Source organism: Durotheca rogersii, assembly GCF_024521655.1.
Source record: "Durotheca rogersii strain YMJ 92031201 chromosome Unknown GGS23scaffold_26, whole genome shotgun sequence".
Classification (NCBI taxonomy): Eukaryota; Fungi; Ascomycota; class Sordariomycetes; order Xylariales; family Xylariaceae; genus Durotheca; species Durotheca rogersii.
Genome location: NW_026251257.1, coordinates 157,612 through 182,213, shown reverse-complemented (window position 1 = coordinate 182,213; position 24,602 = coordinate 157,612). Strand labels below are relative to the sequence as shown.

At 57.8% G+C, this 24,602-nt stretch overlaps 8 protein-coding genes across 8 annotated transcripts; 2 read left to right on the top strand and 6 right to left on the bottom strand.

Annotated features, from left to right (window-relative positions):
- Window positions 1-262: 262 nt before the first annotated feature.
- GGS23DRAFT_247225 (glycoside hydrolase family 61 protein) lies at window positions 263-1,544 on the bottom strand. The gene is made up of 3 exons (XM_051512230.1): window positions 1,291-1,544; window positions 832-1,188; window positions 263-681 (listed from the first exon to the last, which is right to left on the bottom strand). Exons 1-3 carry the CDS (start codon window positions 1,337-1,339, stop codon window positions 401-403), a joined length of 687 nt encoding a protein of 228 aa, XP_051368773.1. The 5' UTR covers window positions 1,340-1,544; the 3' UTR covers window positions 263-400.
- A 1,202-nt stretch (window positions 1,545-2,746) lies between these two features.
- On the bottom strand, window positions 2,747-6,109 carry GGS23DRAFT_599722 (SPT16-domain-containing protein; the record flags this gene model as incomplete). The annotated part of the gene is made up of 5 exons (XM_051518965.1): window positions 2,747-3,849; window positions 3,900-5,505; window positions 5,570-5,691; window positions 5,760-5,844; window positions 5,933-6,109. 5 exons carry the CDS (start codon window positions 6,107-6,109, stop codon window positions 2,747-2,749), a joined length of 3,093 nt encoding a protein of 1,030 aa, XP_051368772.1.
- Window positions 6,110-7,824: 1,715 nt separating this feature from the next.
- Window positions 7,825-8,619, bottom strand: GGS23DRAFT_599721 (uncharacterized protein; the record flags this gene model as incomplete). Its single annotated transcript, XM_051518964.1, has 1 exon — window positions 7,825-8,619. One exon carries the CDS (start codon window positions 8,617-8,619, stop codon window positions 7,825-7,827), a length of 795 nt encoding a protein of 264 aa, XP_051368771.1.
- A 2,051-nt stretch (window positions 8,620-10,670) lies between these two features.
- Window positions 10,671-14,188, bottom strand: GGS23DRAFT_599720 (Maf1 regulator-domain-containing protein; the record flags this gene model as incomplete). Its single annotated transcript, XM_051518963.1, has 5 exons — window positions 10,671-11,780; window positions 13,538-13,812; window positions 13,881-13,998; window positions 14,068-14,101; window positions 14,178-14,188. 5 exons carry the CDS (start codon window positions 14,186-14,188, stop codon window positions 10,671-10,673), a joined length of 1,548 nt encoding a protein of 515 aa, XP_051368770.1.
- Window positions 14,189-15,587: 1,399 nt separating this feature from the next.
- Window positions 15,588-17,093, top strand: GGS23DRAFT_246996 (Aldo/keto reductase). The gene has a single exon (XM_051512228.1). It carries the CDS (start codon window positions 16,123-16,125, stop codon window positions 17,077-17,079), a length of 957 nt encoding a protein of 318 aa, XP_051368769.1. The 5' UTR covers window positions 15,588-16,122; the 3' UTR covers window positions 17,080-17,093.
- Window positions 17,094-17,541: 448 nt separating this feature from the next.
- On the bottom strand, window positions 17,542-19,000 carry GGS23DRAFT_246987 (protein kinase). The gene has a single exon (XM_051512227.1). The coding sequence runs from the start codon at window positions 18,825-18,827 to the stop codon at window positions 17,754-17,756; it is 1,074 nt and encodes a 357-aa protein (XP_051368768.1). The 5' UTR covers window positions 18,828-19,000; the 3' UTR covers window positions 17,542-17,753.
- A 1,527-nt stretch (window positions 19,001-20,527) lies between these two features.
- GGS23DRAFT_582296 (uncharacterized protein) lies at window positions 20,528-22,239 on the top strand. The gene has a single exon (XM_051517225.1). The coding sequence runs from the start codon at window positions 20,781-20,783 to the stop codon at window positions 21,633-21,635; it is 855 nt and encodes a 284-aa protein (XP_051368767.1). The 5' UTR covers window positions 20,528-20,780; the 3' UTR covers window positions 21,636-22,239.
- An 87-nt stretch (window positions 22,240-22,326) lies between these two features.
- GGS23DRAFT_246940 (AhpD-like protein) lies at window positions 22,327-23,496 on the bottom strand. Its single transcript, XM_051512225.1, has 2 exons — window positions 22,741-23,496; window positions 22,327-22,657 (listed from the first exon to the last, which is right to left on the bottom strand). The coding sequence occupies exons 1-2, from the start codon at window positions 23,308-23,310 to the stop codon at window positions 22,430-22,432; spliced, it is 798 nt and encodes a 265-aa protein (XP_051368766.1). The 5' UTR covers window positions 23,311-23,496; the 3' UTR covers window positions 22,327-22,429.
- Between the last annotated feature and the right edge of the window lie 1,106 nt (window positions 23,497-24,602).

Genomic DNA, 24,602 nt, shown 5'->3' with positions numbered 1-24,602 from the left:
GCCCGAGGTTGGGATTTCCTACGGAGTAGAGACGGTCGGCAGCGTTTGGTTTCAGCGTCCGGACTGTCTTGCATCTGGGCATATACCATTCTACGCGGCAGGCAGAGGCCACACGGGTATATCATGTTTAGTAATTCGGCACGGGGGGGTGACGGTTCGAACTCAGCAGCACTGAAAGCAAGTCCCAGACGAACGGGATACTTAGATTCAGCGCACCAACGCTGAGCCTAAGACTCCTCGCTCCCCCATGAGAACGACAACTATAGCCCAGTCCTTTCGTCAACGGCCTCGTCCCCATCCCTATCCCCCCCTCCGCCCTACCTCGCTCTCTCAGCCCGGCCCAGCCCAGCCCGCACTCCGCTGCCAAACACCCTCGCTCTCTCCCGGTCCTGCCCACCGCTCACCCCTGCCACACGGCGGGCCCGGGCGCCGTGTACGACGTGGCGATGGGGTAGTAGCTCCAGAGCAGGCCGGGGTCGTTGGCGCGGTAGGCGCCGGGGAACGCGACGAGGGGGCCGGGCTTGCCGGCGCCGCCGCCCGTGACCTGCACCTGCGCGCACGAGAGGTAGATCTGCGCGCCGCCCACCGACTGCGCCTGGTGCAGCGCGATGCTCTCGACGCGCACCAGGTAGTTCCCGCTCGGCACGCTCTTCGGGATCGTGAACGAGACCTCCTTCTTGTCTGGTTGCGCGTGTTAGGGGGGTTTTTTTTTTTTTTCAATTTTTGAGCCAGGGGTGGGGCGTGAGTCAGGTGTGCGTATGGGAAGGGAAGGGAAGGGAGGGAAGGAGAGGAGAGGGAGAAAGAAAGGAGAGGAGAGGGAGAAACACGCACTGTAAGCCGGCCAGGTGCTCTCGCCGGAGCCGAGGGGCGGCACGGCGCTGATGCTGGCGACCTTGAACCAGACGTTGCCGGCGGGGTCCCAGGTGTTGAGGTCGGCGCCGTCGGGGGCGCGGGCCATGTAGAACTGGACGGGGCCGAAGTGGGTGACGGCGGCGTTGGCGACGAAGCCGAGCACGCTTCCCGCCGCTACCGTCGCCGTGTGCGTGCCCGCCCGCATCTGGTAGCACCGCATGTCCGCGCTGTTCACGTCCGTCACCCCCGCGTTGCTCTGGTAGTTCTTCGTCATCCGCACCGCCGTCCACTCCGCCGCCTCCGCCACCCCGCCCACGATCAGCTTCGAGAACCGGTCTGCCCCCCCGCCGCGCGTCCACGTTAGCCTCCGCACGCCCGGCGCGCGCACGGCGCGAGAGTGTCGGTTGGTGGTTTAGAAAGCGGGGAGGGGACACCCACAGTGGGCTTGGGCGGTGCCCGCGAGCGCCAGGAGACTGAGCAGCTTCATGCTTGATGTCCTCGAGTTTGGCGCTATGCCAAGATACCTATAGGTATATCTCTCTATCTCCCTTTTACCTTATCTAGCAAGTCGGCTCGGTCGTTGGTAGCTAGGATTCAAGGGACTGGAACGTAGGTATTCACAGAGGACAGCAGAGAACGAACCGAGACGTGGGACGTTCATATACCTACCTGTATTTCCCTCCCTAGGGGCGCCCTCGCTCAAATACCGGGTCGCCTACCTCGCGCCAAGCGCCACCACGTTCTGCCGACCTTGATCGCGGCCCCCTACTGCCTCGTCACGAGAAGCCAGCATATGCGTGCGCAGCCCGCCTGCGCGCCAGCTCCCGTAGGCCAGCGCCAGTACCGACGTGCAATTTCGGAACGGGAAGAAGGGAGAGGGGGGGCGCGTGGACACGAACTAGCCTGCGCGAGCGAGGCGCCGTCGGTAAAATACCCGGCTATAATACGAAGTCCTCGTCTGCTCAACCTCCTTCCACGGCAGAGGGACAAGTCCCGCCAATAGGTGCGTGCGTGCCCGCGAGGGCATGCCCCAGCCTGCGACATTAACCGGGAAAGGACCTCTTTCTACGCCGGTTCGTCGTAGGAGAGAGCCGGCCCGCTTTCCTGTCCCGGAGGGTGACCAAGCATTCCGAATTCGTCGTCGCCCTGCCCGGCCATCGCAGTCAAGGTGCTGCTGCACGTCTCCTGGGCTACGGCCGCGAGGCACGCTGTACTGTCTATATATAGCCACAGGGCGTGGAGGGATCAGTAGCATTGCTCATTAGAGGACACCCGCTCGCCCAGCGAATAACCGCCTCTACTCATAATCTATAGGGGCCCTAGGGACTCGGAATAAGTCGAGGCAGCCGGAATGGGAGAATGCCACGGGTACGAACTAGGGCACCTCGACATTCAAGACATCCTGGGTGCTAGAAGTGGTGGCAGAACGATCAAAATTAGTTGTTATGCTGTATGGTGGGCATACGTTGCTTCTATAGGTAGAGTTAACCGTGTTTCACGCTCTAGAATGAAGCATCCACAGTTACCAGGCCGTGTAAGGGAAAGAAAAAAAAATTGAGATCGAACCCGATAATTACTGTCATATTTTTGTATTATAGCCTACAAGTACTCCCTGATCCGACCTGTATGTGTTGAGCGGATGGGCAACCACCCTTTCCCCTCTCCACACCTTTCCTATACTTAACCTCTAACGACCAAGGGAATCGAAGTCATTGAACAGAAATCGTCCTCGAGCCGGAAAACAAAATCATGAATAGACCGCATAGCATTACACAGCCTCAACGCCGGAGAAGCCCATATTCGTCTTCGCCGAAACCGCATTGGTGGAACACTGGGAAAACTTCCAGTCCAAATTCCCTTAGTATCCGGGCCAGCTCACGTGCTTACGGGGCGTCTAGCGGCGTCGCTTCTTGTTGCGGCTGCGGTCTTCTTCTTCGAGGCCACTCTCGCGATCCTTCCGCTTCGCCTTCTTTTCCATCTCGTCCCAGTCTTCCCCATCCTCGTCTTCGTCCGAGCCCTCTTCGCTGTCTTCGGCAGATGCGTTGCTGTCAAAGTCCGAATCGTCCTCGCTAGATTCGCTGGCCTCCTCCAGTTCGGACTCGTCGATCTCGAAGTTAGACTCCTCTTCCTCCTCCTCTTCATCCTCGTCGTCACTCTCGTTTTGAAGGAAAGACCAGCCGCCATCGGCGAAAAATTGGTGGGTATCAGCGGTAACCGTCTTCATGATCGTGGGCCAGTTCAGGTTCAGAGGGCCCTCGGTGAAGGCGATGTCGGAAGAATCTAGCCATTCCTTGACGTCTTCGAGAGATTCGACAGGAATCGTGTTGATATGGGCGGGCGGTCGGGTGAAGTCCTTGAAGACGAATACCAGATCGAAGTTCTTCAATCCGAATTGCACGCGCTCCAGGTGGGCAATTTCGATGTCTTCCACCGTAACCACCATGAACGGCGGCTCGGTGATTTGGATGAGACACTCCGTCGTAGGCTGGATCGTGACGTTGCTGCGGAACGGAACGCCACTGAAGCCAAGCTCTCTAAGCGGCATATCTACCTCGACGCCCTCATTCTTGCCCGCTTCGGCAATCTTGTCAGCAAAACTCTTAAACTGGCGATCAAGTTCCGCGCGATGTCGGCGGTCTTCTTGCTCCTGCTCGAACTCGTCCTCGTCACCGTGGCGATACTTTCGCTTTCGGTTTCCGGTCTCGTCGAATTGGATGTCCGTCGCTTCCCTGTAGAATTGTATATCCTTCGTCTTCTTCTTGTTACTAACGATGATGGGATCCTTGAGGTGAAGGTGAATGATGACAATCAGTTCGTGGGCGCAGGGTTGGAAGAACAGGTGGCGGATGTTGGAGAACAACACGTCAACCCTCTGCTGCGTGCTCAGCGGCGACTGGTATCTGATACCATTCTGGTGGATCTCGACCTTGCCAGGCACGCGTTTGCCCTCCAGTGCAGGACGTATGAAGACGTTATCCATAACAGGCGGACGCCGATCTGGGAGTAGGTTAGCATAGGCCTAGTAACGAGAGTATGTGTCAGCTTACTTCGTATCTCGACGAGCTTCTCTTGTTCTACGACATCCTCCATGTCCTTCTTCTCCTGTTCCTTCTTCGTAGCTTCCTTTTTCATGCTCGAGATTTGCGCCGCAATCTCTTCGTACCGATCGCCATCCCGAGAGCGGAATGTTAAGCTCCTCACAAACTGTGCCGAGGCGTCTTCGAACGGCTGGTCATCCTTTCTGCCTACTCCCTGACCAGGAGAAAGGAAGTTGATCCGCAGGTACGACCACTCTCCTTCATCGTTCTTGCTCGCATTCTTGATCGTGTGGATGTGGAAAGGAACCGGCCGGCCCATGACGGGGAGCAGGATGGTATGGTTCTTTTGGTCTACCAAGATCTCCAGGTTCCTGGCCTTAATCGGCAGCTGATTATCTCGTTTATACGACTCGAATTTCTTGAACTTTTTGATTTCGGTACCGTCCTGGCCATTGGTGGACTCGGCAAACCGTGACAGCCCTTCCTTCTGCTTCTTAAGAGCGAGCTCCTTCTGGTGTTCCCGGCGTCTCTTCTCTTGATCCTCGTCAACCTGAGCACTACGTTCCGACCGCAGGCGTGTGCTAGTGATATTCTTTGTAGCAACAGCACCGACACGGGAGTCCTTCTTCTCCTTCTTGGGGGTGGGTTGCATCTCCTCGTCATCCTTGAAGAAAAACGAGGTCGCGTCGAGGTCGGTAGGGGCGTCGCCGGTGAATACGACCGGCTCGTTGTTGGTCACGCGGATGGTATCCGTGAGAACCAAGGAGTAGGTCTTGCTGAGCTTATCCTTGGGCGATGGGTTTTCGATGTCGGTGAAGCCAGTTGTTACGCACAGGGTCATGCCGTCCTTCAAAGTACGGGTATTCTTGCCATTGAGAATCAATGTCGGGTCCTTGCTCTCGATACCGATTCCAGATCCGACGTTCTTCAAGAAATGCTTCTCCATATCAGGTTTTCTCGACTTGATATGGGCCAAGGCTTTGCCGTAGACATCCTTGGCGACAACACCGTCTCTGATCTCCTTGAGCACCAGGTTATGAACGGCGTAGAGTAATCTGTAGGTGCTTTCCTGCGTCTTGTTGGGGTCGACCAGGTATGTCCGCGCGATAGAAGAGCAGTACGACTTGTATCGGAGACCCATGCCGGCAATTATAACACCCGGATGTAGATTGTCGCCGGTTGGCTCTGCCTGAAGCTTCAGGTCGTAGTGGCCACCGCTCTGAACGGCAGGACCGAGATACCAGTCTAACGACGAGACATCGAAATCCGAGGGGAGCCTCTGTTTGTTCGGCAGCTCGACGGACTTCCACCACTTCTCGTCGTCCAGCTTTGCGTCGACCTTGTTGGCGAGAGCGCTATGCTTCACCTTCTTCTCCTGATCGAGAACATCGGACATCTGGTCTAGGAAGTAGGGGGTCATGAGGGCGACGCAGGCTTTCGAAGCAGCGCGCATGGCCCGCAATTCGGTCTCGTCCTTCACAGAGAAGGCAGCAGTCGACAGGGCAACGGAGATATCGACCTCTTCGGCATCCTTGCACTTATCACCGTAGACCTTTTTCCACTCGTCGACAAACGGGCCATTAGACCTGTCCTTGGTGAGAACGCCTACTTTTTTCTAGCAGAAAACTCCAGTTAGCCGAAGAGAAGACGGAGACGAAGCCGAGATAGACGCGACTCACCCCGGCGGTATCTATGGTGTCGGCAATCGTAAGGAACTGTTTCTCATTCGCCGCCGCGTCCTTGCTCCTAACCAAGACCTCAATGGGAAATCGGCCACCCCTAAGCGGCTCCAGATGTTTTGCTACGATCTTGTCAGTCGCGCGATGAATCATCATCTCGGGAAAGGTTTAATCGGGCGCAGCTTGCTACCTTTTTTTGCCGTCGTGACCACGTACAGGCAGTCTGTGGTGAGGAGCATCAGGGTGGTCGGGAACTCGTAGCCTAGTAACCAGAACTAGAGAAGAGGGAGTTAGCCATTGCGTCTACCGCAGGCGGTAGAGCTCGCTCGGGGCTCGCTCGGGGCTCGGCGGGGGAAAACGTACGTGCATCGCGTTATTCTTATGGAACTCGGGGTTGTCCTCAACCTTGCCCATCATGATGAGGATGGAGGAGACGCCGCCGAAGACGGTGTCGGAAGCGCGTTTGTCGGCCTTCCAGGCATTGACGAAATGGTTGATGCGCTCCTGGAAGAGCTTGCTGTCGATCTTGATATCTGCCATCTTGGATACTGACTCGAAAGTCGCCGAGCGAAGATGGCAGATGGCAGATGACAGAGGGTGGCCGAGAGGTACGATGGATTTGGGGGATGGAGGGAGAAGGAGAGGAGGGTCGATAACGATTAGGAAAAAAAAAAGAATACAAAGGAGGGATGGAGTAGAGACGGGCTGGCTGGCTGGCTGGCTGGGCTGGCTGGTGAATGGCAGTATTGGCTCGACCAGAAAAATGGGACGGGAGTTGGTGGTGACGCGAGCCCCGGGCGGGGCCCACTTTAAATGCGCGACGCGGTTTTAATGGTCTGCAGGGCATCCAAGTACCCGCGTAGGTACCGAATCCAGGCACAAGGCTGAGCAGATACTTGGAGGGCGCTCTCGGGCGCGTAGCGACAACGCCATATCAAGGTTGCGGTACTTGCAGCTACCTCAAGCACGTTAGTAAGGTGCCCGAGATCGACACATTTCATAGAGAAGGCAGAAGATAGCCAAGGTACTGCTAGGTACACAGCACGAGAGGTGACACCAGGCAGGCAGGTGGCTAACCTCGGTGGCTGAGGTAGGCGGGTACCGGTGGAGAGGGAGGCGGTACTCGCTACCGACAGGACTACCTACCTACCTAGGTAGGCACCTATCTAGGTATCTAGGAGGTAGGTAGGTAGGCAGGTACCTCCTCTCCGACCGCCTCCGACCGCCTCCAACCACCTCCGACGTAGGTAGGTGCCTCCGCTTATTGTAGGCACCCACCGGGTACCTGCGTGTACCTAGCGGAATACATGCGTGGAGGTATCTGAGTATGCACCTGCCCCCTACTCCAGGTGCCTGCTGGTGAGTCGGGTACCTACAGTACCTGTACCCACCTAGGTACCCTATCCGCATACCTTAGGTACCCGCGCTGGACATCTTCGAAGACGGAGATGGGCTCGGCCTCCTAGGAGCCTCCCCCCATGTCACGGCAGCAGCCTTCGGTGACATCACCTCTTCAGAGCAGTTGTCTTCCATTATAGGAGACAGATGTACCTATGGGCACGCCTATGGGTGAGAGACTCTCCCTCGAGCACGCCTCGGCCTCTCAACACCCATCTCTGCCTCTTCACGCAGAATCTCCTCATTCTGCATCATATACCTACCTACCTACCTACCTACCTACCTACCTACCTACCTACCTAGGCCTGCGACTGCAAGACTACAGGTCTCGCCTATCCCAACAGATACACACCTACCAAAAGCCGCTGGTGTTGTCCAGTTGACGAAGACAGCATCACCCTCACTTGGTTCCCCGACGTCCATATAGAGCGCCAGCCATCTCCCTCCCCTTTCCTTTCTTTCCTTTCCCCTCTTACGAGAATGAAGAACGCCATCGCGTTTCCGTATACCTTCATCGGTTGACCACGCCCAGTAGCAAATTACCCGTCTAAAGAGTCGACGAATGCTAGCAATAAAAACTCGTTTATTGGGGTGTCCGAAAGGCTGCCTGCGATAGCTGCCTCTCGCGGCCACCACTAGCTATGGAGGCTTGGTTGAGTGTCGAAAGGAGGAGAAACCAAGACAGCAGATGGCCTATCCAAGCAACCGCACCAACAGTAAGTATGACATATGACATTCGATCCGTGTCCGACTATGCAGACCGCATAGTACCTACCTAGCAATAAGAGAAGGAGAAACACAACGCTGGCCCCAGGATATCTCCGCCATGCTGCCCTCGTTCTAGAAATCGCGAGTGCCTAGCACCCGAACCGGAACCACGCCATTCTCCCGCTCCTGCGCTGCGATTGGGGAGACGGGGTGGAATTCCTAGGACGATCGTCTTCGTCGTCCGTCCCTTCGTTTGCCATAGTCTGGGTTGGCTCCTCGAGGACCGTCCAGGTGGCCTCCTGCTCTCGGCTCAGGGTCGCCTCCACATCCACCCACTCCCCTGTCTCTAGCGTCTCGATATCCGGACTCGGCTCCCCGAGGCTGTCGACCTCGCCAGCCGGGACGTCGACGGATTCTGAACCGATGGACCAAAAGTAGGCATTGCCGGGCGTCAAGCGAATGACGAAAGGGACCCCTGTATATGTCGTGCCGCGGGAGACGACGGGCCCGTCGCTACTAGCTCGTCTCGTCATCGTAACCACGTGCTCGCGAGGAACGACCCAGTTCGTGCCTAAGGCGCCCGCGCGGCGTTTGAGTACGGTACTTGTTCCGTATTGTGGCAGCTCGCCCCCTCCTTCTAGAGCTAGGGTGTCTCCGCCGCCGCTCGACGAGTAGCCGGCTACTCGCAAGTCTCCCGTGCCATGTATAATGTCTTGGCGACCGACGGCAGAGGGGCCCTTATGGATATCAAGCACCACCTTCTGTATACTCTGGCCCGATTTGGTGTTGTCACCATCGTGCCCGTGATCGGAAATATGGGATCCCCCGCCGGCCTGGGCGCCGTTAGTAAGGACCGCGGCCCCATCCCCGCTGCGGCCGCCACCGTGACCGAAGAGCGAGGGTCGCCGCTCTCGAAGCGAACCGCTCTCTTGCAATAGACTCATCAGGCCTGCTCTCTTTTCACACTAGGATACAGGTACGTGCTGGGCGTGTACGAGCGTGCGTGCGATAGAGGTTATGTGAGGGTGCGTGTGTGGCATAAGTGGGTAGGCACAGGGATATATAGTCTTGTCTATCCGCCTGGTTTGCCGTAAGGTGGATGTCTGCATGGATAGAATAGGCGTTGCCTTAGGGAAATGGAATCACGCAGAACATGGACTAGGGAATTTATTTGCTCTCCAGACAAACCGAGGCAACCATGATTCAGAGAAACAGTTTTGAGTTTCTCAACTACTCTTATCCTTGTGTGTCCGATCCTACTACCCATAGTCATAACATAGAGTTGGGCGTAGGTAATGTCTATTAACTCCAGTTCTGGTCAAAGTATAGCGTTAATTCCCGAGCTAGCCTGCGTAACGGATAGGCTTGCGTCGCCATGACTAAGATCGGAGCAAAAGGCGTCCAGCGTGAGGTGCCAACACTATTACAGGGACGACTAGGTAGGACGCGGGTATACCAAGATACGAGTGACAATCAAAAGTCAAAATAGGAAGAGAGCGCCGGCGTGTGGCAAACACAAAACGATAGCACAAAATACCTTTACTCACGAGGAACATGTATGTAGACACCTATATTGGCAACTTGTACACGATCCCCTATAGGCCCAGATACTCTTTATCCCCAACTCCTCTCGGCCTTTTTACTGAGTCTGAACCCTCGGCCTGGTCAGGCGACGCTCGCCCCCAGGTCGGACACAGATCCAGCCAGCGAGCCAGCCAAAAGAGAAAACGGCGAACGGAGTCAGAACGCTATTCCATATTGACTACCGTGTCCCACTCTAGCAGGCCCGACGCCACGGTCTACTGTCTCTGGTAGCCGACCAGACAAGTCCGCCACCAGAGGGAGAGAGGCGTCGGGGACCTAGCGGCAGCAACCTTGGCTCTTGCAATCCCCCCTCGCCCGACAGACAACGGCGCCTAGACTAGGCGCGTACAGTCTCAACTCACGGGCGAGCGAAAACGGGGGGGGGGGATCAGGGGGAGTAAGAGTTCCGAACGGGACGGAGCGCGGGGTGGGGCCGCTATGTCGAAGGTGGGGGGCACACCGGAGCGAGATGGGGGGAAGGGGGTTCGGCGGTGCGCGTGATCGGCGTGTCTACGCACCGGGGTAGGCATGAAACAACGCGGACGCGCAAGTCGTGTCGCCCGCAGGTAGCAGTCTAAACCTACGGTGGTGTGGACGTCAGAGTTCGCTACGTGGTCGGGTCAGCCGGTTAGCTGGCAAGGTTCGCTGTGGTCAGGAGGCAGACATGGTGACGGAGGTAGGCGGTATAACCTAGCACCCTTACTTAGCCTCGGTAGGTTTAGAAGAGACAGGAAAAGCACATGCTCGAGGATAGCAGACCTGACCGACTAGATTTTAGAGGAACAATTGTATTCGTTAGCAAGTATGTAGGTAGAGAGGCAGGGGAGTAGAGTATAGAGGCGAGCCGAGGACCTATCGACGGCTTACGGCGACCCGTAGGTGGCCCCTACTAAATACCTCCTATCCCACCCTTGTCCGCCAAACGACCCATCATGCCGGCAAAGGCTTAGGCGTGACGCCTGGGCATCCCGCCTATCCGACCGACCGGAGGCCGCCATATCCGGGATACCGAGCGTCGCATCACGCCGTCTCGGCAGCACCGATAGCGCCGTAGTAGCATTCACGTGCCGCATAACGCCGGAACCAATACATCTCGTCCATTCATCCATTCGTACCGTGTTGCCATCATTGCTGAAGACACCCTTCTCGAGTGCCAGATGGCCAGCCAGACGGCCGGCCAGGGCAACAAGATACATGCACTGCCGCCTTTCCGCCCCTTTCTCCCGTCATTATCGTGCCCCAACGCCGACTAACGGGGACTGTAACGACAATAATTAGGAAAATAGAACACGAGACAAACACCTACAGTCCGATACAACTAGGCAGGGTCTAAGTAGCCTAGCACGGCGAATGTTTTCTCCAAGCGAAACGAGATAATGAAAAAGACTGGCCCTCATCATCATGGCGTCGTTTACATCTCCATTCTCGCCGCGATATCCTCACTTACGCCCCTGACGGAGTGCGCTGTCCTCTCCTCGTCCTCACCTTCATCGTCGTCGTCGTCGCCGTAACCGTCGTCGTACTGTTCGCTGTCCTCTTCCTCTTCCTCCTCCGTTGACGGGTCGTTGAGCGGGTCGATCTCGACGTCGTCTTCCGGGTCCCACAGGACAACGTCGTCGTCGTCGTCATAGTATTCGTCGTCATCGGGTATTATCCGATCCGCGAGCTGGTCGCCTAGCCAGAACTTGGCGCGCTTGTTCGCGCCGAGGCTGCCAGGCAGCGGCGCGGCGTGTCGCTTCGACAGACCACCACTACTGCCTCGCCGGAGGTGGTGGGGCGCGAGCGCAGGCGAGCTGACCACGATCGGTAGACCCCTAACGTACAAATACGCGACTCGCTTCTTATTCTTGTTGAAAAAGAAATAGTGCATGCGCCAGATCGCCGACTCGTCGCCGTCGAAGGGATCCTCGATGGGCTGGTACGAGAAGGCGGTGCAGTCCTTCAGCGTCATCTCCTTGTCAATCATGGTCCACATGTGCGGGCCCCACGGGGGACTACTGAGAGCGGCATCCCCTACGACCGCGTTGGCCGAAGGAGGGCTGCCATATGCGCGATAGGAAGAGACGGGGTTGGGAGAAAGGAGCGAGGTGCCGAGAGGGCGTACGCTATTGAGGGTGCTATCGATGTTGGCCATTACCTTGCGCAGGTCGCGCTCGCGACGGAAGTCCGTCGGACGCAAGACGTGGGAGAAATCGTAATCGGGGTGGCTTGCATTTAGCGTCGCAATTAGGTAGGCGAAGGTGCGCCGACTCGAGATTTCGCTGAGCGGGCCAAAGGGACTGGAGCGTGACAAGTTGAGAGACGCGGCCATCTCTTTGCGCTGCGGCGGCGACAGCGACGCACCAAACTTGATGAGGGCGGCATGTTGGGACTCGAGGTTGGTTTCAATCGTCTTGTAGAGTTTCTTGTCGGAGCCGGCCGCTTTCGTCGTGTACAGATCACATCCGCCCTTGACACGGCATTCGGCCGTGCTAAAATTGAGGGACGACGTGATAACGTCGAAGTCGCGAAGCGGTAGAAACTATCGGGTGTAATAGCAGTCAGCGGGACTGTCGCAATTCATCGCATGCATCCCCGGGGTCATGTTGCTCGTATGGAGAGCGGATGTGCGAACCTTCATTTTGGCCCTAGTAATGAATGATATTGCGATGGCTTAGACGGGAGCACCATGCGAGCCGAAGGCCGCTATCTACTATGCTGGGGAGGAAACGTGGGTATGGAGGTGCCGCGAGTTGTGGATGGAGGGATATATACGGCTGGGCTGCTTCGAATGCGACCAGAGTGCGTGGGGGAAGGCGTCGAGGCGCGACAACCAACGTGGAAATCGCGACGTTACCTGAGTAAGCGTGTCGATATTGACCCGATGATGCGTGCACAGAGCTTGCTGGTGCCGGCGCTGCCGCTTGATGCGTGCGTCTCGCAGACGAACAAAGGATGGCGTGTACACTTCAATCCCCACCAGGTCAATCGGGCGGTATCCGGACGGACGAGACTAGACGATATATATCGTCTAGCAGGCGCAGGGAAAGCAAGGCATCATGCGATGTACGCTGTTCGGAGGGTGAGGGTGGTTTAGGCGTTGCCGTGGTTGTCGTGGTCGTCGTGGTTTTGAGCGGTGTGTGGGTGCGCAGGTGGATGGTAGTGTGCCGTGTTGGTAGACAGGTGATGAAGTGGGAACTGTTTCTCGGGTACGGAATGCCGCAGGATGGGGATGGGTTGACTAGTAACCGGTTGCGTTATGTGGTCTGTCAGAATATCCTTGGCTGACAAGATGAGAAGCCCAACGGGAAAGCTGGGTGCTGAGCTGAGGGGTGTGTGGCTTGAATACCAAACCACAGCCAACAATATGCTGTCTTCCCACCACACCTACACAAATCTGGCCAAAGCCGAATGTAAACGAATAAGATGGCGTCAGGATGCCACGAGCGTCAACGCTGCTTCGTAGCGGGATGCACCTGGGTTCTCTCTCCCACACAACCCCTCGAGAGTGTCTCGTAGTAACCTCGTCAGCAATGTGTCAGGGAGTGCGACAGTGGGCGTGTGCGTATGTATATGTATGCATATGCGTAGATGTGTGGGCGCAGTTAGTCCTCAGAAATTCAGGATTGGGCCCCATGTGCTCCGACAACTCGTTGACGGTTTGCGCGTCGTCTCGCCCCGGCTGGCCTCTCGCGTCTATAGAGAGAAAAGCAAACAAACCAGAACACCTCGAGAAGCTCTCGCCAAGCGGCTCTGGCCTATGGAAGAATATAGACAGATGCTGGAGATGGGGTCGTGTCACCGGAAACAGCTGTCACTCGTTCAACAATCGGTACCACGCTCGCCCGGCATTTGGACTGGACGACCTAGTGCTTGGAGATTTGGTTATATGAATCCGGCATCTTTGAGCGCTTTCTCGATTTCCTCGCTGGCCTGGTAAGATAGTCAAATAAGTAGACTTGCCAATGCAACGCGTGGTTTTAAAACTCGGTTCTCCGAAACCCCATACGCCATTCCCTAGTGCCATTCTGGGGTGACAGATAGATACGCAAAACCACCTAGAAGACAGAAAGAAAGAAAGATACATTGTCACTTGTTACATGATCTTCGTAACCTCGTCCTCGACCTGAACAGAAGAAACGTGCGTTAGTGGTCTGAGGGTCGCCAAGGGCTTCGGATATCATGGATTTGGTGTTGATGACGGCCAGGGTAGATAAGAGACGGAGACTTGGAAAGAAAAGAAAAGGAAGCCAGACAACGACATCGGACCATCGCAGAAACACCTCGCCGGTAACTCACCTCCATATCTTCGAGCGAATCCTGCTGGCCTATGCAGCGCAGCACGTTCTTCTTACTGCTCTCCTGGAGCTCCCCTGCAAGTAGAATCTCGTCCAGGATGTAGTACGCTTTGGTGAAGGAGAAGATGATATCGAGCTCGCAGACGTTGCCGTAGTACTTGTCCATCTGCTCGACGTATCGGTGGATGATCTCGAGGGTAATCAATTCATTGTCGTCGGACGAGCAGCCAGCGATGAAGAATAGGGAGGCGTAGCGGCGGTAGACAATCTTGGTATCTGGATGTGGTCGCTGGTGAGCATGATATTTTTGTCAGTGGATATTGGAATCACCACAGCAGACAGACCTTTGTACTCGAGAAAGTTGCACATGCGGGTTCGCCTGGCAAGGACCAGTTGGGACACGTCCTTGACAATCTTGGCCTTGTCCTTAGGGGACAGGGTGGTGAACCATTTAGCCAGGCGCTAAAGAAGGAACAGTCAGAAAGGTGCTACGAAGGAGAGGATGTCGTAGGAACGGATGGCACGCCATACCACTTTGCCCTGCCGGGAGAGCAGGATCAAGTAGCTGTCGTGATGGCGATGGGTTAGCAAAGAAATAGATTCCGACGCGAAGGTCATCGGGGATTGGACAGATAGCCTACTTGATGGCCATGATGCTGTTTTTTACATTCCCGCGGCGGTATGGAGGTCAAGATACTCAGGTTTGTATTCTTATTCTAGGTGTGTCGTGTGGAAGAGAGAGAGGGAGAGGGAGAGGGAAAGGAATGAAATCAAGAATGTCGGTGTTGCGGATGGAAACGCCAGCAATTACTCCCTCGTCGCCTTGCGTAAAAAAAGTCGGACTGCTGTAGGGAATCGCCGATAGTGGGGTTGGGCACGAGCTGCTGGCGTCCACAAGGGAAACCAAACCACCAGCTGTCAGTACGGCTGCTGCCGGACCGGTTCGGACGATGATATGCCCAAGATAAGGGCCTCCTATAGGGGCGCGTAATAGGTGCGTAGCAGGCTGAGGGAACCCCCACGATTTTAGTCACGACCCTGCAGATGCATCCATCTCCAACACTTCTTCTCTTCGGAAACCTGTCACCTCCATCGCCAGCCCACGCCCGGATGATCACACACCAGCTCCTCTCAGCAACGCCTCAACTCTCCATGACGTCTGGGCGTCGCGAACCCCAACTCCCGGCACGGGCTGGAACCGACAAACGCCGAATGCATGCGTCCGCCCACACACCTACACATCCCCATCTGGGCAACTGAGATCCATCCGCCTATCCCACCTATCCCATCCCATCCATGTCGCAAACTCCATCACCAACTCCAGCCAGCGCTTGGCGGTAACCTCGACTCCTCCCGGCCAGTTCTCGACAGGTCGGTCAAGCAGGCTTGCGAACCCGTGCGTGCCCATGTAGCGGATTACTCATCTCTGCCGTTTCTTGGGCCGCGGCAACCCCAGCGACGACCCGGGCAGGCCTATTAGGGATGGCTTAATTCCCGATGACCTAGGCGCGTCTACGAGGTCGACAAAAGTCGCTATTTACATACCCGCGCTACACGGCTCAGCTCTCTGGTCTAGCTGGACCAGAGAGTTAGGTAGTAGGGCTAGGGGTTGGTAGAGTCGCTCCAGCTACCTAACTAGTCTATCAAACCCATTGTTCAGCGGCAGGCCCCGTGACTCGGTTCTCGACGCTCGCTCTTCTCGCTCCTCTCTTCTCTGCCTCCCTCTCCCTCTCTCTGTCTCTTCTCTCCTCGCCCATCCTGCCAACGGTATCCCCATCATCGTCCCCTCGTGGTGAGACTAATCACTCCTGCCGCCACCACCTCCACTCCCACCCAACGTACACGATACCACCACCATCGGCGCATCGGGAACTCCACCAGATCCGTGGTCGGCCTTCCTGCTCGCATCGGTATTAGCTTGCAAACTCTGTGTTTGCCATCGGCACAGTCGCGGCTCCCACTGCCCACCTAAGACATATAGATATATATGCGGGCGTACATACGTGCATACACATTGGCGCATATACAGATACGCTTATCTGCTCCCTCTCCCGTGCTGATGAGGAGGCTATGAGGAGTTAGATTTCCTCTAGGCTCGCTTTGACTAGCCGCCGTCTGCCGTACAACCAGAGTGAGAAAAAAAGAGGGTTATATAAGTTGATCTCCCCTTCTCCCCTCTCTCTTCCCCCCAGGCTTGCGACGGAGGCAGGATATTAAAAAAAAAATTACAGAGGTCCGCTTGTAGTGGCTCCCTACCTGCAAAAACTACTATAATCATTCGAGTAACCTACCTATTCAGGACGGATCGGAAGCATCAGGTCTGACCTCGATAACCCTGCGCACCCCACCTCGTCCACGAGAAAAGGCTTCATCGCATTTCCTTCCCTCTCCACATACTTGCCTACCATTTGTAATAGACTTACACACCCCTGCCCTGCTTATTATACCTACATATCTCATCTATTCTCCTATTCCCTTCCCGACCTCGTCTGCCCTCTCCCCTTTTCCCTCTGTAGACTCGGTGTTGCTAGCTTGTTCCTGACCCTCGGGCAACACCGATCGTGATCCATACCAATCCCTCCCGCCATGACGCAAATAATCTTGTCTACCGGGAATATCATCCTGGGCGGCCCCTCCATCATCCGGAAACCAGGCGGGTATCGATCCAACCTCGAATTCACAAACTCCCTGCGGAGCAATTTTGCCGCCGCACAACAAGACTACGCCGCTGCCCTCCAAAACGGAAATGGGAATAGTCAACCTCAGGCGAACGGGAACGGAGACGAGAACGCGGGCGGCAGTTGGCCCGCGACAGAGGTGTGGACCGCGAAGGAGGGCGGCACCCTGTACGTACCGCGCATCGACTGGGCCTCGGCCGGCCTGCAGGAGGATCGCGCGCAGTACGAAATCACCGTGAAGCTCTTCTTTCCGCCGACGGCCCCGGTGCAGAAACGGGGTGAGTACATCAAGGATGCCCTGCAGCTGGTTGCGAAGGAGCTGGGCGTCGCCGACGTCGACCTCCTCATCATCGCCTTCCCCGGCATATCGTTCGAAGGCGACTGCGAGTGGGAGGCGGACCGGAAGAATGCGACCATGGGGGATGACGAGGAGGAGCTCGCCACCTGGAGCCTGCTGGAGAGCCTGCATGAGGAGGGTCAGATCGGCAAACTCGGCATCGCCGAATTCGGCAGCGAGAAGCTGCGCCGGTTCCTGGACCGGGTCAGGGTCCGGCCGGCGGTAGACCAGATCAATACCAAGAACTGCTGCAACGTGCCGCCACCGCTCACGAAGCTTGCCAGCAACGAGGGTATCGAGCTGCTCACCCACAACGACCCGACGGACCTGATACCCGCCGCCACGCTGCGCGACCTGCTCGGCAGCGACGCCCAGGGCGCCGGCGTCCTGGATGCGGAGGCGGCCATCGTCCCCGCGTGGGCCGTTAAATACACCGCCTTCGTCAAGGACCGCGGCGTCATCGAGAACAAGGGCTACTTCGCAAGCGCCCAAGCTGTAACGAAGGAAGAGAAGGCCGCGGCGGCATGAGCCGAGGGGAACGCGTCGCGGATACCTACCTATCTACTTATCGATCGCTCGGTCGTAGAGAGCCTCGTTCTATTCCTATGCATATTCCCGAGTATAGCCCCAGTGGTGGCCGGGTGGGCGGCGGCGGTAGTAGTAGTAGAGTAGCGTCCGGTGTGGCATTTTGTTATCATTTCTGGGAGGGGTCCTCTCGTCGTTATCATCGTCTTCGCCGTCATCATCATAAGCATAGTCATCACCGCCGCCGCCGCCATTACGAGGAGCTCTGCGTACCGTCGCGCGATCACGTATTAGGTGGATGCATACTCTCGTACTCAGCCTGCGCCTTTTTGTCGTTGATTGAAATAAAAAAGGACAGCTACGCGAAGCAGGCAGAGACCGCGCTGCACTATCAGCGAGGTGGTCGCATATCTACACGTTAGAATAGAACGCTCGAACTGTAAACCGTTCATCTTATATTATTTTTTTTTCTGCAAGGGTACCCGTTAGTAACAGCATTAACTTTGCCCGCTCCCACTCCGTCCCAGCCCATTTTACTCCTCCCCTGCCTTAGCACGCGGGCCCGTCGTACATGCTCACGACCAAGCCGTCACTGCATCAACGATGTTCCCCACCCACGCACACGATGCGATAACTCCCGTCCCCCGGGCGGAAGGGGGGCAGATCCACGGCTGCCCCTACCCGACCATGCTCCTCTTGCGGCCGCGCATGCGCACCTCGTCGAGCTTGCGCAGGACGGCGCGCGCGCCCGGGTACGAGGCCGCGTAGGCGGACTCGAGGACGGCGGCAAACAGGGCCTCGGCGCGCGAGTGCGTGCTCGCGAACGCGCGCTCCAGCACGTACAGGTCGACGGCGCGGTCCTCGTCGGACCCCGCGCCGGCGCCGGCGCCCGACCCAGACCCGGTGCCCTGGCTGGCGAGCCCAAAGTCGATGAGGACGACGTCGCCTTCGAGCAGAGTCGCGGCGTCGTCATCGGCGGCGGCGGCGGCGATATTTTGCTTGTCGATGCCGTCTTTTGCGGCCTGGGGAGTGGTCGAGGTGGAGGGGGAGGGGTTGGGTGTGGGTGTCGCCTTGCTCGTCCGCGGCCGCAGCATCATGTTGCTCGTCGTCAGGTCGCCGTGCACGACGCCCGCCTTGTGCAGGCGTCCCACCGCGCTCGCGATGCGCTGCAGGAGCTCGACGAGCGGCTTGTCCTCCGGGTCGGCGCCCGTTATCGGCGCGGCGTCCTCGGGCTCCGCTCGGTCGTCGTTGTCCCCCTCATCCTCTTTATCTGCAGCGTCCCCTTCTTCGGCCGGTATTCTCCCCCCCTTCCTCCTGCTCTTCGGTGCCCGCCGCGCCAGCCACCGGTTGATCGCGACGCGGGCGGGGGGCCCGTCGATCCACTCGGCGGCGAGCCAGCCGGCGGCCTCGTCGACGGCGTAGAGGGCGGGCACGGGGACGCCCTCGCGGCGGCAGCGCGCGAGCACGCGGGCCTCGGCCAGGATGCGGTGGCGCGTCAGGCGGGCGTCGAGGGCGGGGTGGCGCCAGGCCTTGGGCGGGCGGTACTTGAGCGCGCAGGGCAGCGACGGCGAGACGAAGGTGGTGCGGTACAGGCAGGCCTCGGCGCCCTGGGCGACGAGCGTCGGCGGAGGGGGACCGGGGTCGGGCGCGGCGGCGTCGGAAGAGGAGGAGGCGAAGGAGGAGGGGTAGGTCAGGATGGCGGGGAGCGGGGGATCGTGCGGTGGGGGGGGCGCTGGTGAGTCGACGGTCATGGCAGCGGATGGGATGGGATGGGATGGGATGGCAGAGCTGACGTGGTGCGCGAAATCAAGGAAGAGGACTAGAGATTGCTCGACGTTAGCCAACGGTCGACCGGAGATCCGACGCGAACTGCCCGGCCCTTAGGAGGTTGATGCACCTGTCCATCGTGACCTCTCGTTGGGCTGGCTGGGTTTTTTTCTGCACAGGGTCGCCGAGGGACCTGTTAGGCCGGCTGCTGCAGGGCAGGGCAGGCAGGTACCAGGTACCGAGTGCCCGTCATACGTCGCGGCAAGCCTGGCGTCGTGGTCGATTCTCGAATCAAGGGATGTACCGTTGCTGTATCTCTACCCACAGTCGATGCCGCGCATATACATGATGCGACTCCACGGCCTGGCCATTGCCCCGCCCTCCCGCGCTGCCCGCGACGAACAGTTCCCGCTAAGAGGTATGCATACTTGGGTACCTCCTGTCATGTACATGGTAGTGGGAGCTTGCGTAGGGGGGTACATCCTCCTCCTCTCCCCCCGTCTCTTATCCCATCCTCCCCCCGCCCGCGCTGCCTCTTTGTTCTCTACCACCTACGTAATAGATCCTCTGCCGGCGGCTTGGAAGTGCTCTAACTGCCTCTAGCTGCTCGCACCCGAGAAGTGGGTTTTCAAGCAGCGTGTCGTAGCATCATCAATCATCATCAATAGCATCGACAGCGATAGAACGGTGCTCGCTTCTCTCCCCCCCCCTCTCTCTCTATTATTATTATTACTGCCACTACTGTTATACCCAGAGGCTGTCCTCCTCTCCGTTGGCATATATACTCTCTCGCACCATCTCTCTCCCTCCTCTTCTCTCTCACCAACGGCCACCACCCGCACCACCATCGACGTACAAACCCTAGCCCAGCTTCCTCGGCCGCTCATGATACACATCGTATACACAACATTAACTGCCTATGATGTGTATATTTTTATTTACTCACATGGCTTGTGTAGCGCGCTAATTAGACAGCACTTATTCCGTCCTTGCTTACTCCCGTGGGCGCAGGCGAGCAGGGGTAGTCGTGGTTCGTGGTTCGCTGCGTGGTGCTCCCGCCCAGGTCGTCCGTCCCCCAGCCCTCTCGTTCTATCGTGGCGTTGTCGCTCGGTAATGTGACATGGTTTTGGCCTCTTCCCTCTTCTGATCCTCATCTTGTGGTGCCGCGCTTTCTACGCTACCCTCCCCGCCGTCTCCGTTAGTCGGCCCCTAGAGTACTAGAGAGGCCTGCCTGAGACCTGGCAGCCCTAGACTCGCACACCCCCCGCGGACGGGCTCTCTAGGGTTGTGTGTGATGGGATTCGTAGGTTCCAACCAACCTACATACACGATATTCCCTATGTATTCGCATGCATACACATACATGCACGCGCCCACGCCTCCCCAGAGGCAGCACATACTTCTCTGCACCTACGCGTGCATTATACGGATGGACGGGGTGTGCCTACGTAGCGAGCTGGCTGTATACCTCTGGCGTCTTCGACGTCTATCCGCCCGTCCCTTTCCCCTACATTTCCTGGCCCTACATTGCCTGGCCTGCATTGCCTGACCTGCCTACACAACTGTTCCTGCAGATGCCTCCTTAATATATATGTGTGTATGTGTGTATGGCGATGTCTCTGGATGCGTATGGGTATATGTAGGGTGGCCCCCCCCCCCCTCCTCCTCCCCGATCCAGAATCCCGCCCCAACAAATCCGCCCCCCCCTATTTGTATACGTCGCGCAACAATCAGCTTTTTCTTCCCGCTCGCCCCCCTCCCCTCCACCAACCACACAAAAAGCCGACTAGGCGGATGTCGCCAGACAGGTCGACACCTTTTTTCTCTTTGCAAACTTGTCTAATTTGTCGCCGGGCTCCCTTTCGCCAACCATGAATTTATGATACGCTGCCCTGCGCTCTTATGGTTCCTGACTATCCGGACAGCCCGTCTGCGCTATGACGGACCCCTCTCTGTCGCTGTCCTGGACTCAGATCCTCGTAGTCACCGCGCTCTGCCTCTCGGTGACCGTGAGCACCCAGGTGCTCACCAACTATACCGCCTCCTACCTTACCGCGCCCCTCGAGATCGCTGCCTTCCTCGAGATCGTGAACTCCTCAGCCGAGGTAAACAAGGGATTCGATATCGACGTCGAGAAGGTGCACAAGTTCAAGGATAGGTGGCAACTCGACCAGCTGTTGCGCGACATCCGGCGGAACAGCGAGGCTCTGCGCGAGGATCTGAGCCGTATCACCATTTCCGAAGGCGGCACGACCTTGCGCACCAGCGCCCGCATACTATGGGCCATCCACAAGCCGCGACTGGAAGGGCGGGTGCGGCGGCTCGACGTATTGCGCGCCCACTTCCTGGTCGAATACATGAGCATCGTCGCCACCACGACGAGCGACCGCGTCATCCAAGCCGAGAAGTCGGCGCTGAAGGACCTCGAGAAGGCGCTCGCGCCTCACCCGCACACGCCCCGACCCGGCGGCATCCCGTCGGGCCTCTCGAAGGCGCTGACCGAGGGCATTAAGAACCGGGCGCCGCTGCGGAGCATATCGACGCCGCCGCCGACGGCCCACGGCCACACCGAGCAGCCGCACCGGATGGGCTGGATGGGCGTCGTGCAAGAGCTGCAGAGCTCGCCGCTGATGCACAGGCGACACGCCTCCATCGAGATGGCGATGCGATCGCCCCCGCCCATGTCGCCCCTGGGCAGTCCGCTCGGCGGCAGCCCGCCGCAGCTGACCCCGGAGACGGACAACGAGCGCTTCCGCGAAGCGATGCGCGCAATCCCCGAAGACGAGATCTGACGCCGTCGGCAATCTTGACGATCTCAAGACGAGCTTCTCGTACACGACATTTACGATGCGCGGATTCTAGCTTCACGATTCATGGTTACGAAATTTCACGGCATTTAATTTGTTACCGGAGGAGTTCAAGGTCACTTCACTACAGAGATACCCCTTTTCTTTCCTTTCCCTTCCCTCCCTTTCCTTTTCACCCCTGTCCCTTTTCCCGTCTTTCCTTTGCTTCACAGTTTTTTTTTTGTTTTCGTTTTTTCAGCAGTACGGGCGCCAAGCGACCGCGTCACGACAGACATGCTCCGAATTTGTAATCGTTTAATCTGCTTTCGACAGAAGACCTATCACGTCCTACTTAGATGATCCGTTCGTCCCCTTTTTTGTCCCTCTCTTTTTATCTCCGGGTTGCGCGAGCGTATCAGTCGGAATACGTGGACGGTGATGGCTGGACGGGAAGACTATGTAGATTGGGATCGGCTGGTGGGGGGGGGATGGTCTAGGTGGCTGGCTACAGGGAGGAGTCGACCCAGATAGCGTCGACGACCCCGTCGTCACCCTAGCTATGTCAGCTAGTATTGATTTGTTTACAAACTTCATGGTTTTATGTGTCGATTCACGCGTGTGCTATCGGTGTAAAATTTTACGTGCGTAAATTGTAAGTCTGTGCAGAATCCTACTTGCCTCTCCAGGACCTACTACGCCACTCCTTAAACCGCGACACAGGTAATCGTCTACATATACTGGATCTGTATCCGCTCGTCAATGTCCGGGGACATCGGGTCCGGTGCCGTTCCTCTCGCCGACTACGTCACAATCGTTAGTTGGACGGACACGCACGTCTCCTTGGGATCACATCCCCACTGCCTCCACCGCTCCTCTCTCTCTCTCTTTTTTTTTGTCAAGGATATTTCGTGCACAATATTCGGGAAGAGATGGAAGCGGACATGGTTGCCCGAGAGAGAAATAGAAAGCGGGGGGGACATACCGTCGAGAGCGACGAGAAACCGGCTCACGCAATTATACGCGGCGATCTAAGTAGCGCTGTCAGCCTCTCAGGTCGACGCGGTTACTCGCGTGTGTGCCGCACGCGGACGGGGGCGGGACAGGATCTCACCGTAGTCGTAGCCTCGACGATCTCGCGGTCGCTGCACAGCGCCTTCAAGGCGTCAAACACGGGGTCTGGCACCTCGACGTTTCGCGTCATCTCGTCGGCGTAGCGCAGGACGGCCCAGTCCTTGTCGTCGAGGCCGAGGCCGCGCGCGAAGTCGCGGGCGCTGCGCTCGCGCTGCCCCTCGTCGTCGCCCTGCCCCTCTCCCCCCTGCTCCCCCTCCTCCTCCTCGATAGGCACGAGCAGGTCGCGCCGCGCGACGACGCGCCGCAGCGCCTCGGCCGACACGCCGGCGGCGGCGGCCAGCGGCGCGTGGTGGGCCCACTCGTACCACGCCCGGTTGCACACGGCGACGCGGCACACGGCGAGCTCGCGCGCGCGCGCGCCCAGCGCCGCGCCCCGCGTCCGCACCGCCCCCAGGAACGCGTTCCACCCGTCCGCCATCGGCGGCGCCTGCAGCAGCGCCAGGTCCAGCGGCTGCAGCGGCCGCGGCGCGCGCCGCGCCGCGATGCGCCCCACGATCGCTGCTTCTTCCGAGTCCGGGGCCGGGTCGGGCGCCGCGTACGGGATGCGCATTTTTTTGGGGGGGGGGGGGGGGGGGTTGTTGCGGAGGTCGGCGGAGGGGGTTGGCGCGGGTGGAGACGGGCGAGAGAGGATGTCGATGCTGTGTAAGTGGCTCGAGGGCAGCTCGAGGGTGAGTCACTAGAGGTAAGGATGGTTATGATGCTGGAGTCGGAATCAGAGGAGGACAAGGACGAGGAGGGGTTTCGGGTAGGGAACCGAGGAGGAGGCAAGTTATATCCCGCCCTAGCATCCCGCATTCATGGGGGGCAGGCAAGTAAACGTGAGTCTCGGAGGGTCTTCGGGGGGGGGGGACGCACACGGGCACGAGCTGTGCTGGATATAGGTTCGGCAGTGAAGCCCGCCAATGGCACGAAGCTGAAAGAGAATGAACGGTAGGAATAGCCGCCGCAGCGCCCAACCGGCTTGCGAACCAAGGCTGGTTTTCCCCCATCTCCCTCCCGAGGATCGGAACCGGGTGGTGGCACCCGGCTCGGTACGTCGGATATTGCTGCGTGCGATGCTGCTTACTACTCAAGCCAGGGTTCTTCGATATTTTCCGATTCGTAGTAGAATTATACCTATAGGCATTTCTCTGTATTCTCCTTCTAGGTATATTCGCCATCCCGGCTGCCGTCTTTAGAGGGGTACCTGTAAATACCATGCTAAAATACTAGGCGTATTTCAGTCTCGAGTATCAATCGCGTCGAGGTATAGATTTTCATGTTAACCAGCTGAAAATGTTGCAGATACTCGGAAAATACTTTCTTGCTCTGTACCGACTCTACCTCTATAGACATGAGGAAACAGGCCGGTAGCACTCTTTGGCTTCTACACGCTAGATGGAGAAACACGGAGCGGAAACGAAATGCAGCACACCCTTGCAATGGCATAAGCAAGCAGCTTGCTAGGTAAAAATTACTAATATATACCGATATAGATTGTATATGCGTACCCAAAGCCTTGTGTATATACACCGCGCGGCGCCGTCTTCTCTCCCAAAACGTCGTATTCACGCCATGCCGGCCGCAGCCCTCTCGCAGGGGAGACCGATATGGAACCCTGCCTCCCTCCTGCCTCCTCCCTTCCCTGCCCGTTTTTGAACTTCGCTGCCATCTGATCACTGGGCGCCAATGCCCGACCGCGGGAGACCTCGCCGTTGTTGTTTTCCCATCCCGTGCAGTCTCTCCCCCTCGCTTTCTCTCCGCCGGGCGCCCAATTTTGCCCCTGAAAAATCGATAAGTCGTATGCGATAGAGCCGGTCCAGAACTCCAACTCCGCTCCGTTTCCTCTTCCCTGCGTTCGTC

What these genes read in the sequence shown, in the direction of transcription:
- GGS23DRAFT_246987 (XM_051512227.1), bottom strand. Translation starts at nt 18,827, where the DNA reads ATGACCGTCGACTCACCAGCGCCCCCCCCACCGCACGATCCCCCGCTC.
- GGS23DRAFT_247225 (XM_051512230.1), bottom strand. Translation starts at nt 1,339, where the DNA reads ATGAAGCTGCTCAGTCTCCTGGCGCTCGCGGGCACCGCCCAAGCCCAC. An exon ending in GGGCACCGCCCAAGCCCACT is followed by an intron (nt 1,189 to 1,290) that starts GTGGGTGTCCCC and finishes GCGGGGGGGCAG; the next exon opens with ACCGGTTCTCGAAGCTGATC. An exon ending in GAGCACCTGGCCGGCTTACA is followed by an intron (nt 682 to 831) that starts GTGCGTGTTTCT and finishes ACGCGCAACCAG; the next exon opens with ACAAGAAGGAGGTCTCGTTC.
- GGS23DRAFT_582296 (XM_051517225.1), top strand. Translation starts at nt 20,781, where the DNA reads ATGACGGACCCCTCTCTGTCGCTGTCCTGGACTCAGATCCTCGTAGTC.
- GGS23DRAFT_246940 (XM_051512225.1), bottom strand. Translation starts at nt 23,310, where the DNA reads ATGCGCATCCCGTACGCGGCGCCCGACCCGGCCCCGGACTCGGAAGAA. An exon ending in TCGTCGAGGCTACGACTACG is followed by an intron (nt 22,658 to 22,740) that starts GTGAGATCCTGT and finishes AGCGCTACTTAG; the next exon opens with ATCGCCGCGTATAATTGCGT.
- GGS23DRAFT_246996 (XM_051512228.1), top strand. Translation starts at nt 16,123, where the DNA reads ATGACGCAAATAATCTTGTCTACCGGGAATATCATCCTGGGCGGCCCC.